Genomic DNA, 16,075 nt, shown 5'->3' on the forward strand with positions numbered 1-16,075 from the left:
ATATATTAGAAATAATGTTCTTCTTAGGACCCAATCTTTGCCCAGATTGGTCCTAAAGGAAGATAATTTAAGGAAGTTAGTGATCCATTTAAAGGACCAATATTCCAAGATCTAAGCAACTGAGGTCTGAAGAGCCTACGGGACTGTACATCAGGACGTTACACCTGCACATGTATTTCCATGGCATGTTTGCTGTATGAACGAGGCTTTGCTTCTTGATCCTGCATGTGGGGGGGGGGGTAACAGATGGCAGAGGGCGGGCATCCACTCGGAGAGGCATTAGGATTACAACAAAATCTCATTCATGAAATTAACGTCTCGCCATTCATAACACGGACAGGAGGCAGGAAGAAGCTTAACCCCTCGGTGGAAACAGGGCTTCAGTTAGAGAGGCTTCCTCTGTATTAGGCGTTTACCATCAGAGGTTTCATGTTTGACCCATGTCCCATCTCCTACCTTGTGAAAACATGGAAAAAAAGTATTTTATGTGTGGTGTTTGGAAACTACTGGCTACCAGGCTTCTAAATGATGCTACTGATTAATATTTCCCCATATAATTCCAATTTTTCTCAGTTCTATCTCTTAAAAACTCTTCTGGAGGAGCTTGGAACCTTGAAAAAATGGCATTATCAAATAACGTGATACAATATGTATGATCAAAGTATTAAAAATAACTTTTTTCATATGGCGGAAACCCAAATTTCCCCTGTCTCTTCCAAAATACGAGATACCAACTCTACTCCTCCCGTCAGCAGGACGCTGGCACGCATAGGGTGTTTCATGCCATAGTCTTAGTGTCAGGGGCCTGAATCCGGATTTTCCCAGATGTCGGCGGCAGCTCAGAGCAAACTATTTTTTTTCTACTAATCTAACCTAAAAATAGGATGAGCAGATGAAATAAATAATAATAACAAAAAAAATGGAGCATGAGGATGCCTCATAGCGCGGAGCATGCGGGGTGTGAAAGCTCTAGACTCTTTTGGCCTCTCTTTGTATAACATTGCTGTGCTGTTCAGGGTTGTCTATCTTCATTGTCATCACCCGCCCGACAGATACCATCATGTAGTCCAAGAGTGTTGAAGGGAAATGTCATGTATGATGACCTTCCAGCCAAGCGGGGTTCATTGACTTGTTGGAAGCCCATCCACGGAGTCAATCTTTTTTCTGTGGGTGACCGTGTCTAACATCTTCTCTTCTTCGCAGTAATTCCATTAAGCTGGTGAACCTCTGCTCAATATTTATTAGCACGTGGCTGACAGCTGCCGGCTTCATCCACTTGGTGAGTTTCTAATTGGTGGAGTATTTCCACGTGATATGGGGGTAGAACCCTGACCTTGCGCCTTAGAGTTAATCCAACTCCCACTGGGACAATATCGACATATTCCAAAATAACGCTCCATAGATGGTCAACTTTTCACACTGGATGTTGGAGCACATGTTTTGAGTCTAGTCAAGGGAAAGAAGGACGCATCCAGACAGCTCAACCCATGGCCCACGTACTTCACCCCATGTGTCATCACCTTTTAAGCTTTTCATTTGTTAGGATCATGGCACCTACCTGAGCTCCACCCACTCGTAACCTTCTTCAGCCTCTTGGCAATGTGTGGTCTTCATCTAGTAGAACTTTCAAAAATACCTAAGAAAGTGGTGGACACTATTTTTGACTCATATTTTTGCTCGTTTTTTCCTCCTTTTTTGTCTTCTAGGTGGAGAACTCGGGAGATCCATGGGATGATTTCCGCAACTCCCAGGCTCTCACCTACTGGGAGTGCGTCTACCTGCTCATGGTGACAATGTCCACCGTGGGATATGGAGATGTTTATGCAAAAACCACCCTCGGCCGTCTCTTCATGGTCTTCTTCATTTTAGGCGGTTTGGTAAAAAGCTTTTTGTTTTTTTGTACACTTTTAGTATTATGGTTTTACGATGGAACCTGCAGAGCAGTGCGAACTTCAGGCGTATACGAGGCACGGTGACATATGTAAATATACTGTCTTTAGGTCAGATCAATCGTAAACAGAACACGTTACTATGGAAATAGTACTACCAGAGTATGTATGACAGCCATGTTTCTTGATTCCACCAGTTGAAGTGTCTCGAGGCTTTTCCGACGTGATGTTATTGACTTAATCAATAACGTTTCCTTGGCCCAAAGTATAATATTTTTGGAAATACGCTTGGTGAGGGCCATAAACAAAAGAGATCTATGAGGTGGCCTCAGGGTAGATAACTTACTGTATTTGCTAAGAAGACCCCGTTAGTCAATTAATTCCAAAGCTTCACTGCAGTAACTTCAAAGAATCCTTCCTACTTTCTTTACTTAAAGAACTTGTGTCCTTCGGTTAACCGTTATAATGAAGAGGTCCACCAGTGAGATCTTTGAGATGGCCTCAAGGCAGATAAATTACTGTATTTGCTAAGAAGTCCCCGTTAGTCAGTTAATTCCAAAGTTTCACTGCCCTAACTTCGAAGAGCCCGTCCAAATCTCCTCTTACTTTAGTTAACCATTTAATTAACAGGTCTACCAGTGAGCTCCTCGAGGTGGCCTCAGGTTCAGGTTAGATGGTCGTCCTTTAGAAGTATCAGTCTTCGTATTCAGTGCCCGATGTTAAAACCCACTGCTTTAATGGAAGAATATGACACCTGGCGTGGCGGGTGCAATGCTCTGCAGGCTTCCATACGTTAACCACTTATTTTTGTAACTCTTTACAACCATAACAAGTGTAGAAGACATACCGTTGAGGCAAATAGCAGAAGAGCATCATTTTATGTAAATGTTATAAAGGGGGTGTGAGTAATGTATTCCAACCTCACCAATGAAAATGCTGACTTCTATAGAAGTATTGAGTATCACTGACTTCCTGTGAGTCACGGGCGCCATAACGTTCTTCTCCGGTCTATGAGATCCGCCTTGGGCCGCCCAGTAGTACTCAATACGTCTATACACGGCGGTCGGGAGAGTCGCGGCAGGTAGACTTATCCTCCCGGCTGCAGCAAGCTATTTTTAATCAGTTATTTAACAATGAAAAAGGGGGTTAAGAACAGCCAAAATTTCTATTAATTTTAATTATCAGAATCTGGGCGTTAACCCCTTCTTTGTCACGGGGGATGTGAAAGGCACCCTAGCAGAGAACGAGTTAAATAGCTCAGCGGCTGTTCTGTAATGCATTTATAAATATGATTTTTGTGGTTTCGATCTACTTCCCTCCTTGCCTTTTTTTCCCCCCTTTTTGTCACCCCCCTTTTTCCGTCCCCAATTATTCCAACAAACAATATGGACCAGCATTGTTCCAAAGCGCAGGCGGCTTTGGGGGTTCCTCCTTTTATTCCAGCCCTCTATTTCAATTACAATAAATACATGTGGCGTTAGTTAGCGCTCTACAATGATACGTCTGAAAGCTCTTTCAGCTTTCCAACGGCAAAGGCGAGCGACGTAGAAAGATGTTGGAGAGAAAGGTCGCTAGATGTCCTTACGAGGTTGGCCGTTCTTTGGTTGAAGAACCGTTGAAGACCAGACTTTGTTATCAGGATCTGTTTGTTGTTTTAGGAGATTCCTTAAGATCCTGAACATTCCTTAAAGTTTCATCCATGTTGAATTGTCAGAGGAGGTCACTTTTACTGGTATCAGGTGAGGAAAGAGGGCCATTAGAGGAGGAAAGAGGGACATCGGAGGGGAAAAGAGCGGAATCAGAGGAGGAAAGAGGGGCATCAGAGGAGGAAAGAGGAGCATTAGGGAAGGAAAAAGAGCATCGGGGAGGAAAGGGGAAATTAGAGGAGAAAGAGGGGAATCGGGTGAGGAAAGAGAGACATCAGGTGTAGAAAGAGGGTACAGGGAATAGAAGAGGACCATCAGGGGACGAAAGAGGAGCATTAGGGGAGGAAAGAGAGGCATATGGGAGAAAAGGAGGAATTAGAGGAGATAGAGGAGAATCGGAGGAGGAAAGAGAGTCACAGGGAAGGGAAGAGGTGCATCGGGGAATTAGAGGAGATAGAGGAGAATCAGAGGAGGAAAGAGAGGCACAGGGAAGGGAAGAGGTGCATCGGGGAAGAAAGAGGGCACAGGGAAGGGGAGAGGGGCATCAGGACCGGAAAGAGAGGCACAAGAGAGAGAAAAGAAGTAGACCAGGATAGAAAAGAGTGCCATCAGGAGAGGGAAGAAGGTCACAGTGATAAGCGGACTGGCCAACCAATCAGGAAAATTCCGTCCTATACCTGATATTACATCATCATTCACATATGTCTCTGATATTCCTCCCCACCCCTTGCATACATTGCATGCGCAATCTCCCACTTTTAGAGCAGGAAGTCGTCTGCGCTCGCTCCACCGTTTCACCCCAAAAAGCATCAGCCTTTGGAAACAATGCTTGCAACATATGTGTTTGTTGGACAAAACATGGCTCTGTGTTTATGTGAATTATTATTATATTTTTTAGAAGTAGCTATAAAACCAGTCCTTACCTCCCTTCTCCCTAATGTGTGACCCTTCAGGCAACATCACCCCCTTTTATTCGCAAACTTTGTCTATTCGTTTACGTTTTATTTTAAATGTGTCACCCATCTACCTTCCCACTACCCCCCGAATTTAAACATTTAAGGGGCGCACCCGATTCTGCCGTCCATTGTGACGTTTCGCCCTTAAGATTATTATTTTTTCAAAATTTTCCCTATATATCTACAAAATGTTTAATTTATTTTAATAAATACATATTTTTTTTATCGTACCTTTTTGATTGGCTATGTGTTGACTTTGTCTCCTTAAATGTATTTTTTCCCTAAAGATATTAAGAACCAGAGATGGGTTTTTTCAGTGAATATGTGATTGAAAACAGAAATCTCACGTATTATACTCAATAAGATATAAAAAAACTTTACTAGTTTGCCTGGTGTAACCCCAATTTGATGTTATTAACTGAGGCCTTCAAATTAAGATATTTAGATCCGAAAAAGCACACATTTTAGGTTCTCTGTGACTATTAGACTTGTTATAGTACCATGAAAGGCAGGTAACTTTTCAAACCATGAGTCTTCATTGGCTTCTTCAGTCTAAGGACAGCTTCACAGTCCAATGTAGACCAGTTGGGACCAAACCCAAGCCATATCCGCACTGAATTCTACTTACGTTCTACTCAAATTGAGTTGAGCATAGCTGACCTGGTCCTTAGACATCTTACTTAGTTGCAAGTACCTGGTGGTTAGTAAGTGGTTCCATACTTTTGGCCATGGTGGTGTGGACGTAGAATGGGGCCTGATAATCCTTGGTCTCTTGACCTTGATAAATATAAAACCCATAAATAATAAATTAATGGCATTAAGATCTCCATCGACAAAACTTTGGCCATGGTAAAGTCTATGCTCCCCGTCGTTGACTTGGCTTTACACGACAGTGTCCACTTGGGTGTCTACTTAAGTCACAAGGACTTACTATCATTGGAATGTCCTTGTTAAATGATAGAACCCTTTCAATTTGACATAAAATGTGGTCTAGTGTTTGTATTATTAAGCCAGGCTCTCAATATCCGGCTTTGTCGGTGTAAAACAGGGACGTTCAACTCCGGGCGACAAAGGCTTGAGTACAGACACTAGTTTATGGATATCACAGATTGAGCAAAGGAGATTCAATTAAAATTAGTGAATTCATTTGTTTTTGGGATTCAGGGATACGCAGAATTCCAGGTCTATCAGCAGGTTTCCAGGCCCGGAGTCCTGCCCCGGTGGTAGATATTGTATATGACTTGGGTGTCCAGCCTTGGTTCACAAGGTCCACCCCCAACATATAGATTAACACTCATAATTATTTAATAATAATAGTAATAATAACAGCTCACCCATTCCAGAAACCTTATAGCTATAGACTCAAACAATGAAAAGAAAAAAGTCTACTTATGGAGCAGCGAAATCCTTCTTAAAAAAACACAAATTAGGCAGAAAATAAAAGCTAAATTAAAAGAACAGTAACAAAAAACACTACTACTACTAATAATAATAATAATAATAAGCAGGAATTTAGTACATGGAATGCTTGTAGTACTTGTTTTCACTCCTGTAAAGTTAGATTTGTTATTATTTTATTTTTTTATTTTGTTTATTTAATGACAATACCTGTCCACTGTCTTAGGATCCTATTAAGCACATTCACTGAAAATACTCATCATCTGGTTCTTAAAACTTTAAAAAAACTTTTTTTTAAGTATTTTAATGTTTTTGACTATACCTTTTTTTGTGAACTTCTTTTTTTGTGACGTACTCCTTTTTTTTTTCTTCTTATTTTATAGATATATATATATTTTTGGGGGTATAAATCTAGTAAATCCAATTTTTTTTGGAGCTCTTTTAGAAACGCTCGGCTGTGGGTGACTTCTCCCAGGAAAGAACGGATGGGAAGCAGAGCTGAGTTTGGGGAAAATTTACTGGACTTCCTTGTCTAAAACCTGACCTTGCCCCTTTTGTCATCTGACATACACCAGGTTTCAAAAAGTCTATGCTGTAATTAAAATCAGGAGTTTTTAAAATAATTTAATCCGGCAAAATTATGGGAGTTTTTTCAAAAAATATCCTATTATTTTTACACTAATAAACTGTTTTTTTAAAATTAATTTTCTCTTAATGGATTTTTTTTTTAACTGTAAATATTATTTATTATTTTAATAACTGTAAATTAATTAGGTGGTGTTTTTTAAATATCACAGAGTAGATTCAGGATAGTATATTCTACCAAATATGTTTTTTTTTTAATAAAAAATCTGGCCGATGCCATGTCTGGTTTTCAATGTTTTTGGTATTCACATATCTAAAAATAATGAAAATTTTTAATATATAAAAATATATTTTTCTCCATGAATTAGTCGGCCGTTGGCTGTCTTGGCCACGTTCGGGTTTTTTTTTTTTTTTTATCAAGAACGACCAACTTATTCATGGAGAAAAATATACAGACGGTAGTCGGGTGTTTCTAAAAATAGTTATAATTTTGGAATATATATAATAAAATATTTTTCGCCATAAATAATTAGGCCCTTGGCTGGCTTGGCCATGATTGGCTTTCAGTGTTTTTGAGAACCCAAGAATGTGTCTCTTAAGAGCGTATCCAGCCTAGAAACGTTATTCACGTACCTAAAAATAATTCTAATTTTTAATTTATATTTAATATATTTTTTCTCTATAAATAAGACCACGTCCAGTCTTTGAAGATTTTTATTTAGCATTTTTATCTAGTTTATAGATGGTAGTCGCTTATGCCTAAAAATAATATTTTTTAATATAGAAAATAATTCTTATTGACCAAAAATGTGTCGGTTTTTTTCTGAAGGCTCTATATAGTCTACGGATTTATTCATTAAAGTCTAAAAATAATTCTAATTAAATAAAAAATGAAAATAAAAATAAAATCATATATATCATTCAGCCTAGGACCTGGTGTAGGACAGAAAAGATTTCGGCAAGGTCTCGCTTGATCCGGATGCTTCCAAACCTGACCTCTGTTCCTGTCCCGTGTCCTCTCTGGATTGGTCACCGACCAAAACCGACCCAAACCCCTCCATACCAAGCACGTCACTCTTTACGACAGACATCCTTTCTGTCTTTTTAGCCTTCTCTTCTGTCTCCTGTCTTCCTTCCTAGGCCATGTTTGCCAGCTACGTCCCCGAAATCATAGAATTAATAGGAAACCGAAAGAAATATGGTGGTTCTTATAGTGCAGTTAGTGGACGGAAGTAAGTATTGACCCGCGTGCGGTCTCAATGCTGCAGGGCGAAACTCTCTGCATGCAATTTGTCCTCTGTTTGTTTTTTTTTCTTCCCTGTTTCTCGTTCCACGCACTCAGGCAATGTTTGCCCGCTACGTCCCCGAAATTGCTGCTCTCATCCTTAACCGGAAGAAATATGGCGGGACATTTAACGCAACCCGGGGGAGAAAGTAAGTTTTTTATTTTTTTTTTATTCTTTTATTTTCAAAACTCTTATCATTATTTTTTTAGGATGACAAGAGTGGGACATTTTAGAGGTATTCCATGTTTGAGCTACAAGAACCCCCCCCCCTTTATTTAGTCTGACCAATGAGTGGCAAAATCCGTTGGTGCCTATGGTGAATATTTTTTAACTTAATTTTCATCAAGACAATTCACTAACGTCGGGCCAACCCATAGGCCGAGTTCACATTGGTCCTTCTTAACATCAGAATCAACTTGGCTAGGTCCTTGGCCAAAAACCAGTTTACCAGCCTCTCCATCCCTCAACACTTGTCCTTAGTCCTCTTTATATCTTCTATGGACTTTTAGGGTCTATTGTTTGAAATGGAGGCGTGTTCATGGAGGACCTCCATTGGTCGAATGTCTCGAGCCGATATACACAAAGTACCAAACGCCTTAATATATTATCTAAGCCCTTCGTGGCGTGTAACGATAGCAGCACGTTATTCTACAGGACCTACTTATCGCTTGGAAAATAATTTTTCAGCTTCTTTTTTTCGAAAATGATCCACTTTTGGGGTTAAAACTCAACATTTCTTTGGAAAAATTATTAAACAGATGGTCGGCCATTTCCTTTTTATAGAAAAGGGGAATCATTTCATTATTCACATCTACTCTCCCTACCACCGATTCAGTTAATGAACCCTAGAGGTCAGAAATAGAGAATGAAACAGGATCGGGGGGCTTGTGCTCGTATTGTTACCGACGCATTTCGCTGCGTGTGTTTGTTACAGAAATGATATAGAACTTTATGTATAGAGTTTGTGGAATTTTTTTTTTTTTCAAGAACAAAAAGAGTTCAATCTAGAAAGCATTTCTACATGGACGGAATTTGTCCATTGTCTTTCGGCCATGTTTTTTTCCTCCGGATGTTTTTGGAATATCGTCACAACAACTGCCCTCGCAGATGCGTCTGCTTATACTCCTGTCACTCCATTATTCACGTCTCTCTTGATTCTTGTAAGACATGCTCAACATCGGAAGTAACATTTTCTCTTGAAGGCCAGCGTGACGTCCCTTCACAGTGTTCTTCAAACGTAGATCTTCTGGAACCAAAGGAAAAAACTAAAAAAAAGTTGTGTGTTGTTGCCGCTATGACCACTCTCCAGACTGGAATACCTTTAAAATTTCTACTCGAGTCCGAAATAGGATGTCATGGCCTCTTAATGTTTATCTGCTCCATGAGGTCAGACGTAAGACGTAAAGAAACACAGAAATGATTGGCCTCATGAGCGTCAACGTCATCGGTAGAATAAGAGATGATGTTAGGTGCAGTCCCATGTAGTTATCTGTGGGAAACCTAATATGTGTTCGGAAAAAAATGAAAAAAATATATATATATTTTTCGTATTTTGTGAATGTTAAAATGCTAGAATTTTCTAATGACGACCCACATATTCAAAGGAAAATTTTCAGTATCCTAAATACCAACAATTTTTTGGGATCTCCTGATATGAGCTGAGGTGGTTATTTAATCATCTCACGTTGACTCGGCCAACATCTGTTCTTATATCAGAAGAATCAAAAACAATACTCAAAAATGAAGAGTCTTGGGGAAGTAACGTTGAGATCAACACACTGGTGGCCAACTCCTTGGTGCGTGAAGTCACCCCATCACCAGAAACCATCCATTCCCTTCCTTATAGAGATGACCCTTGTGGGTTCTATAGACCCCATTTCCTCCTTGACCAAGGGCGGTGGGATGTCATGATATCTGGTGCATGAGGGTACCAAGCTCAAGGTCCCTCACCCAATACTAGCAGGCGATGAAGCCACGGGTTGTACATACCATCTATATGAAGCCACTGTGAAGTCTTTCTATTAGGACCATAAGGGTCCTAATTCTACTTTAGAATTCTAATTCTGTGGCCGGCCTGGTTTCATGGTATTTGTCAAGCTCTAAAATCCTTTAAAAAAATCCATGTTTTTAATGGAATATATACCCACTAATTGTAGCACTACTAAAAGGTAGTGTCTGTTTCTGTTTGACTTAACAGTAAAATATATATATATTCATAAAATATAAAATATGATAAATATAAAATGTAAAATAAATTCTGGATTTGGATGGGGGAACTGGGTTCTTACAGATTGTGAATTTTGGCTCTCACTGTTTGGGACTATTTTGGAAAGTATCATTTTTGTGTGTTTGGTAGTTCCCTATGGTCCCTTGGTTCCTGATTTGGAAATCCTTACATTCAGGGAAAATCCAAATGCCATTGGCCAAAAAATCATTATTACACCACACATAATATTCGCAGCTCAAAAAAGTTAAACTTTAGACTGCTTAAGCCTTAAGAAGAATGGTAAAGTTGACTGAACGAGAGGATGTAGCCCAGGCAGTCTATCAATAACAACTTCTTAATAACGGTGGCCCATTATCATGTTGACTCCAACATCTAGTAGACTGTTGTGGACGTAGTGTGGTGGAGGTCGTTGGCGGTGATCACAAATATCTATGGGTGTTGGGAGAGCAGGTCCATCGGGATTGTCCATGGTCACTCATAGCTGTTGACCGTTGACCTGTAGCTATAGGTTCTTACTCAACATAGTTCTGTGGTTATGTTTTTTGTTTTATATTGGTCTTTTTTCTAAGCTACATGGGACTGCATCCGCAAAAGGCTCAATTTACTAAAATTTGGTATTTGTTAAAAAATTTGGCTTTCTACACCACATCCGTACCCCTAAGGTTTTCAAACCACCATCGCTTGATCACAAAATATACGTCATCGGAACCGGGTGCTTATCCTAAATCGAGCTTGAAATCGGACTGAAGACTCAATCAGTTGTTTGTGACCCCCGAAAGTGATCATTCTAATGAAAGGGGCGGCCAGTCCCATTGGTCGTCCTCGATGATGGAAAGCTATCTCCAAAATGATGTTGGTTGTGCTCAACTATGGAGAGCGTAAAATCTTAGGGGTACTGGGCAACCAAATTAAACATTATTTACAACAAAGAGGCCATTACATTAAATCCATTGGGGTAAAAGAGAAGGGTATCCACCATCCATTTTTTTAGCCTTCCATCCCACCAGCCCCAAAAAAAAACGATATCCCAGTCCCACCATAGATCCTGAATTTCCAGCTGTGTGTCGACAAAAACACCAAAGGATTAGAGCAGTAACGTCGGTACTTTTCTACTTGTGACTGTGAAATTATATTTATCAAATATTTTCAACGTTTTACCCACCGACCACTAGTTTAGGGAATCTATCATCAAAATAATGTATTTGTTCTTTTTGCCTGGTTTTATGTAGGTTCTATTTTTCCAGAACTTTCTATTTTTTTGTATTTTTTTTTTTTTTTATATATCTGTGATCACCCCGGACCTCCACCATTATCTAATATATTTAATTAAACATATTATTTTTTACTGTACTGCCAAACTATAGGGTGCCTCCCTACTCCAATTTATGCTGAAACTATACTCTAGTTTTTACTGCTAAAACTACTTATTTGATGGCTTTCAACGAAACAAACAAAAAATCAGATTTCACAGTTTGATGCAAGAAATGTCATATATTTGAAATTTACTAAACACACACATTTTTATGATGGATTCCCTTAAATAGTATTGTAAATGGTGGAAAGTGTTTATTTTACTGTTGAGGTGAAACAGACAACATATCTAATATTGTTACACAGAAAAAATATATTTTTTATATTATATTATATCTCAGAAACCTAATTTCAAAGCACGGTTTGGGAAATCCTTGCCTTTGCTAAACTATATCAATGTGAAAACTGCATTTTCAAGTTCATTTTTTTTTTAAATTAGGTAAATTGTTTAAAGAAATAATGAAATGACGTTTATTCTTCATTTTCTGTTTTGTCCATAAGAGGGCGCCTCTAGCCCACCAGAATTCACCTAGTTTGAGGATTATGTTCTTTCTGTTGGAAACACTTCTGAAAACTTCTTATATTATTTCTCTCTTTTTTTAAGTTTTCAAAATAATTTACTTTATCTTAAAAATTACTAAAAAATAAACACTTTAATTTTTTTTTTAAAGTTGGTTAATCTGTTCTGCATTTTAAAGAAATAAGTTCCTCGCATCTTTGTAATTATTTTGGGGCTTAACCCCAATTTTTTATAGATTGTCTAGCAAAACACTAGGACAGCTACACCATAAAATATATTATTCAATTGGATTGATTTTATTTCTGTGTTCTACAAACAATACAATACTAACATAGATTTTAAAAGCCAGTACCAGCAGTGTCAATGTAATTTCCATTTGTCAAAATCAGATTTTCTTTATTTAAAAAAAAATCATAATTAAATTTGATTTTGACAAAGAGAAATTAAATTGATAAACAAAATACAATTGCAGTTACTGGATATCACCACTAGGCGGAGCTTTCTTTAAACCTATTATAATACTAACAAAAAGTGTTGTTTATTGCAAAGTATTAACAATATTAATGTTGTGATAATTATATATTTGTGGTAAAAGTTAAAGTATTCCCATTGATTGTTGTTGTTGTCCCCGATCAGCTATTTCCACAATTAATCTAAGAAATTATATATGATATATTTTTTATCAAAACTAGTCGTGCACAAATAAGTAAAATTGTTCACTATTGAATAAAACTGTTACTTTTTTTTTATTATTTGGTCTTTCTTATTACTATTTATTATGTCTTTGTTTACCATTTAAATGTATTGTAATTTTTTTCCTGTGATTTAAAATGAACATTTTGCTTGCGCAGACTGGAAATAATGTGTTCATTTTTTAATTTTAATAAATATATATTATTTCTGCAGAAATAAACATCATACATGGGTCATTTTAACCCTTTATTTTTTCCCCCATTAAATGTCATTAAAACCAACATCATGACCTTTTTATTGCATAATTTGTGATAAACTATCCCACCCCCTGAAAAAGAAAGATGGCTGCTTCCAGAAAAATCCTGTGCGTTGTACAGATATAACGACATCTACCTTTTGGGGCAATTTTCCATTAAAAAATTGTATGCGCTTTGACGGACATTTGCTTCTCTACAATCACCTTTATTTTGGTAAACAAAGAAATTAAATTGTGTTTTTGTAAGAATTTAAAAAAAAAATTAAATAACCTCCTAAAAATTATTGCCAACCCCCGTTAATCCATTTTACCATTACCTATCCTACTCTATTTCTGCTGAACTTATTTATTATTATTAAAAAAATATTATTTATTATTATTATATTTCTGCTGAATTATTATTATTATTATTATATTTCTGCTGAATTATTATTATTATATATTTCTGCTGAATTATTATTATTATTATATTTCTGCTGAATTATTATTTTTATTATTATTGCTATTATTATTATTATTATTTCTCAGCTGCAAAAATACATTTTGTGTAATGAAAAGTCCCCATTTTAACCTCCATGTACCATAAAACACAAGTTTATAACTGTTGGTAAGTTCTGACTTGCTTTTCCAAAATGATATCTCCTCCAATTAATTATATTATGTGTTAATTGTTTATGATTGCGTCTTGTTAAATATTTCTCGATTGTTACGTTATTGGCTGATGACTCTTATTTTTGTTTTTTATAGATGAGGACCATATCAAATTAGTTTAAGCTCTTAACCGGTGATATTTTTTCCTTAGAGCTCCTGACTCAGAAGAACCGTCAGATCTTTGAAGGACGTCCCGTTTCCATTTCCTCGCCCCCAGAACCGCGCCCTCATTAAGTGTTTGTTTTTTGTGTCTTCCAGACATATCGTGGTATGCGGTCACATCACTTTAGAAAGCGTCTCCAACTTCCTGAAAGATTTCCTACACAAAGACCGCGACGACGTGAACGTGGAGATCGTGTTTCTGCACAAGTGGGTAGCCGGTGACACCAGCTTTATTAAAAGGGCTTTCGCTGAGATCACTGTATAGATAATACACCTGTGCATTCAAATTCGTACAAATTTTAATCTAAAATTTGCCGATTTTGTTAATTCGACTGATGTCCGTAAACAAGGAAAGGCCTCAACAAAGCAAAGGAGAACGAAGGTGAAACTCAGAATTGTCTGTCACATGCTCTCTCAGTGTCTCTACCTTTTCCACAGCTCAGCTTCTTGCTCTCTGCTTCTTCTCCTTTTTTCTGTTTTTTTGTGTCTTTATTCTTCTCTGCTGATTGGCTGCCTTACACTGATCTACTGGAGCACTTCCCCATCATGGCAGAGTCTTTGTGTCCACCACGGGGTCAACCTCTCCCCTGATTGGAGGTTGTTCCAGTGGTGCGCGCCGAGGCTCATCCCAGATGCAGAAGTGCTCCAGGAGGCCAGGGTAATACTGGGGATCACCAGGAGTAACTGATCACTGAAGAAGAAAGAAAAATGAAGAAGGGAAGCACAAGAGCTTTGAAGACACGGAGAAGGGAGACATTGAGAGAGAGAGAGTGAGTGACAGCGAGTGAGTGACAATGAATTACACTTCCAAATAAAAAGCATGCCCAGTTTGGGCCGAATGGAAAGGTCAGGAAATGAAAAAGAGCGGACCAAAAATGACAAATTACTCCAATTGGTTTTGGTTCCATGTGCACAAGTCTACCTTAACCCCTCTTCCCTGTTGACATGGACATTAAGGCTGAAATCCATAAATATGTATTTGCACATGTACACGTGATAGTTTAGACTCATCACCCAGACACAGAAACATAAGATATGATCTCAATAACTCTTGAGATGGAAGTTAACCGGCTCATTTCTTGGAATTCCCCCACATTTTCCACCTCAAGGCACTGTCCAGCTGAACCCAAGAGTATAGTCCATATTGAAATTACTTTGGGAAACTTCAAAGATATTTGGCGAGGGTTGGATTCATAGACCCTTCTTGTCATTGGCATCTTCAAGTTCCCCCCATACTCGTCGACTAGCGAAGAGACCCCAAGAACTCCCCGATATCACCAGCTGTTCGTCAGCGTGCCATACTGTCTTCAGAAGAAGACATTCTTTCATTTCTTTCATACACTGGCGGGAACCCTCTTATAACTGTAAGAGCTTTTAGCCGAGGACATGTTTGTTCACCGTTACCTCAATACCCTTGAGATTGGGCTTTGTGGCCGCACTTTCGTTTTGTATTTTGGGGGAGAAACAATATTTTTTACTGTTTGTTTTTTAAAATGTATGCCTCTTTTATATCCTGACAGCATCTCCCCAAACCTGGAGCTAGAAGCTCTGTTCAAAAGACACTTCACTCAGGTAGAATTTTATCAAGGATCCGTCCTGAATCCACACGATCTGGCGAGGGTTAAGGTAGGTGACCTGGCCATCCAAGAACCGTTGTATAAGAACATACGCTACATGAATGGACCTTGTTCTTTGTGCATGCTTGACCAAGGCTCATGAACTTTAAATGAGGTCTAACTTCCTCATCGGATTCCATGTAATGTTAGCCTATGTTACTGATAGGGATGTATTCACTAAGCTGTGAGTTGTAGATGAGTTACAAAGAGTTTGATCTCATCGAACTAGATGTGCTAAGACATTTTTTCCAGTTTCTTGAGTGAAGAGTGTCTCATCCGCCATTAGCGTTGTTGGCCAGCAAAACTTGGGAACGCTAATTCCTGGGAGGGCAATGGTATAACGTTACTTTTCCGTTAATGACAGTTTTACGGGACTTGTTCTCTTAGATTGAGTCAGCAGACGCGTGCCTCATTCTCGCAAACAAGTACTGCGCGGATCCTGACGCAGAAGACGCATCCAACATAATGAGGTATGGGGTCTTGGAAACATTATTTTGCAACACAGGGTTAAAAGTCCATTAGTTTAAGTCCATATTGAAATTATACCAAGGTCAACTGGACACAGTGCCTTTTGTGGGCCCATAAGCGCAAGGTGGAAGGAGACAATACAAAAAGTCCTCTCATTGCTCATTAGGTTTCACAGAAAATAAGGAAACCTCAAAAGAACTTAGCCCACTGGTTGTATTGCCTAATATTTATCATTTTCTGCCTGATAGAGTCATCTCCATCAAAAATTATCACCCCAAGATACGGATCATCACTCAGATGCTGCAATATCATAACAAGGTGAGCTGAAAATAAGAATATTTACCTTGGTGTCCATTGGCTTACCTTGACCCACTCATTAGATGACTCTCCACCCAGTGGAAACCCTGGTGT

General features: G+C 38.5%; 1 protein-coding gene across 1 annotated transcript in view; it reads left to right on the plus strand.

Annotated features, from left to right (window-relative positions):
- The window catches only part of LOC149278205 (calcium-activated potassium channel subunit alpha-1), a 120,855-nt gene that overhangs the window by 58,514 nt on the left and 46,266 nt on the right, over nucleotides 1-16,075 (plus strand). Inside the window, exons 7-13 of the mRNA XM_089502208.1 lie at nucleotides 1,204-1,279; nucleotides 1,707-1,877; nucleotides 7,615-7,706; nucleotides 13,677-13,787; nucleotides 15,101-15,206; nucleotides 15,584-15,666; nucleotides 15,913-15,982. Of these exons, the coding sequence (XP_089358334.1) occupies nucleotides 1,204-1,279; nucleotides 1,707-1,877; nucleotides 7,615-7,706; nucleotides 13,677-13,787; nucleotides 15,101-15,206; nucleotides 15,584-15,666; nucleotides 15,913-15,982 (709 nt within the window). The remainder of the gene's footprint in view (nucleotides 1-1,203; nucleotides 1,280-1,706; nucleotides 1,878-7,614; nucleotides 7,707-13,676; nucleotides 13,788-15,100; nucleotides 15,207-15,583; nucleotides 15,667-15,912; nucleotides 15,983-16,075) is intronic.

Source organism: Sceloporus occidentalis, unplaced genomic scaffold (genome assembly GCF_023333645.1).
Source record: "Sceloporus occidentalis isolate IW3139 unplaced genomic scaffold, rSceOcc1.0.p SCAF_198, whole genome shotgun sequence".
In the NCBI taxonomy this organism is placed as follows: Eukaryota; Metazoa; Chordata; class Lepidosauria; order Squamata; family Phrynosomatidae; genus Sceloporus; species Sceloporus occidentalis.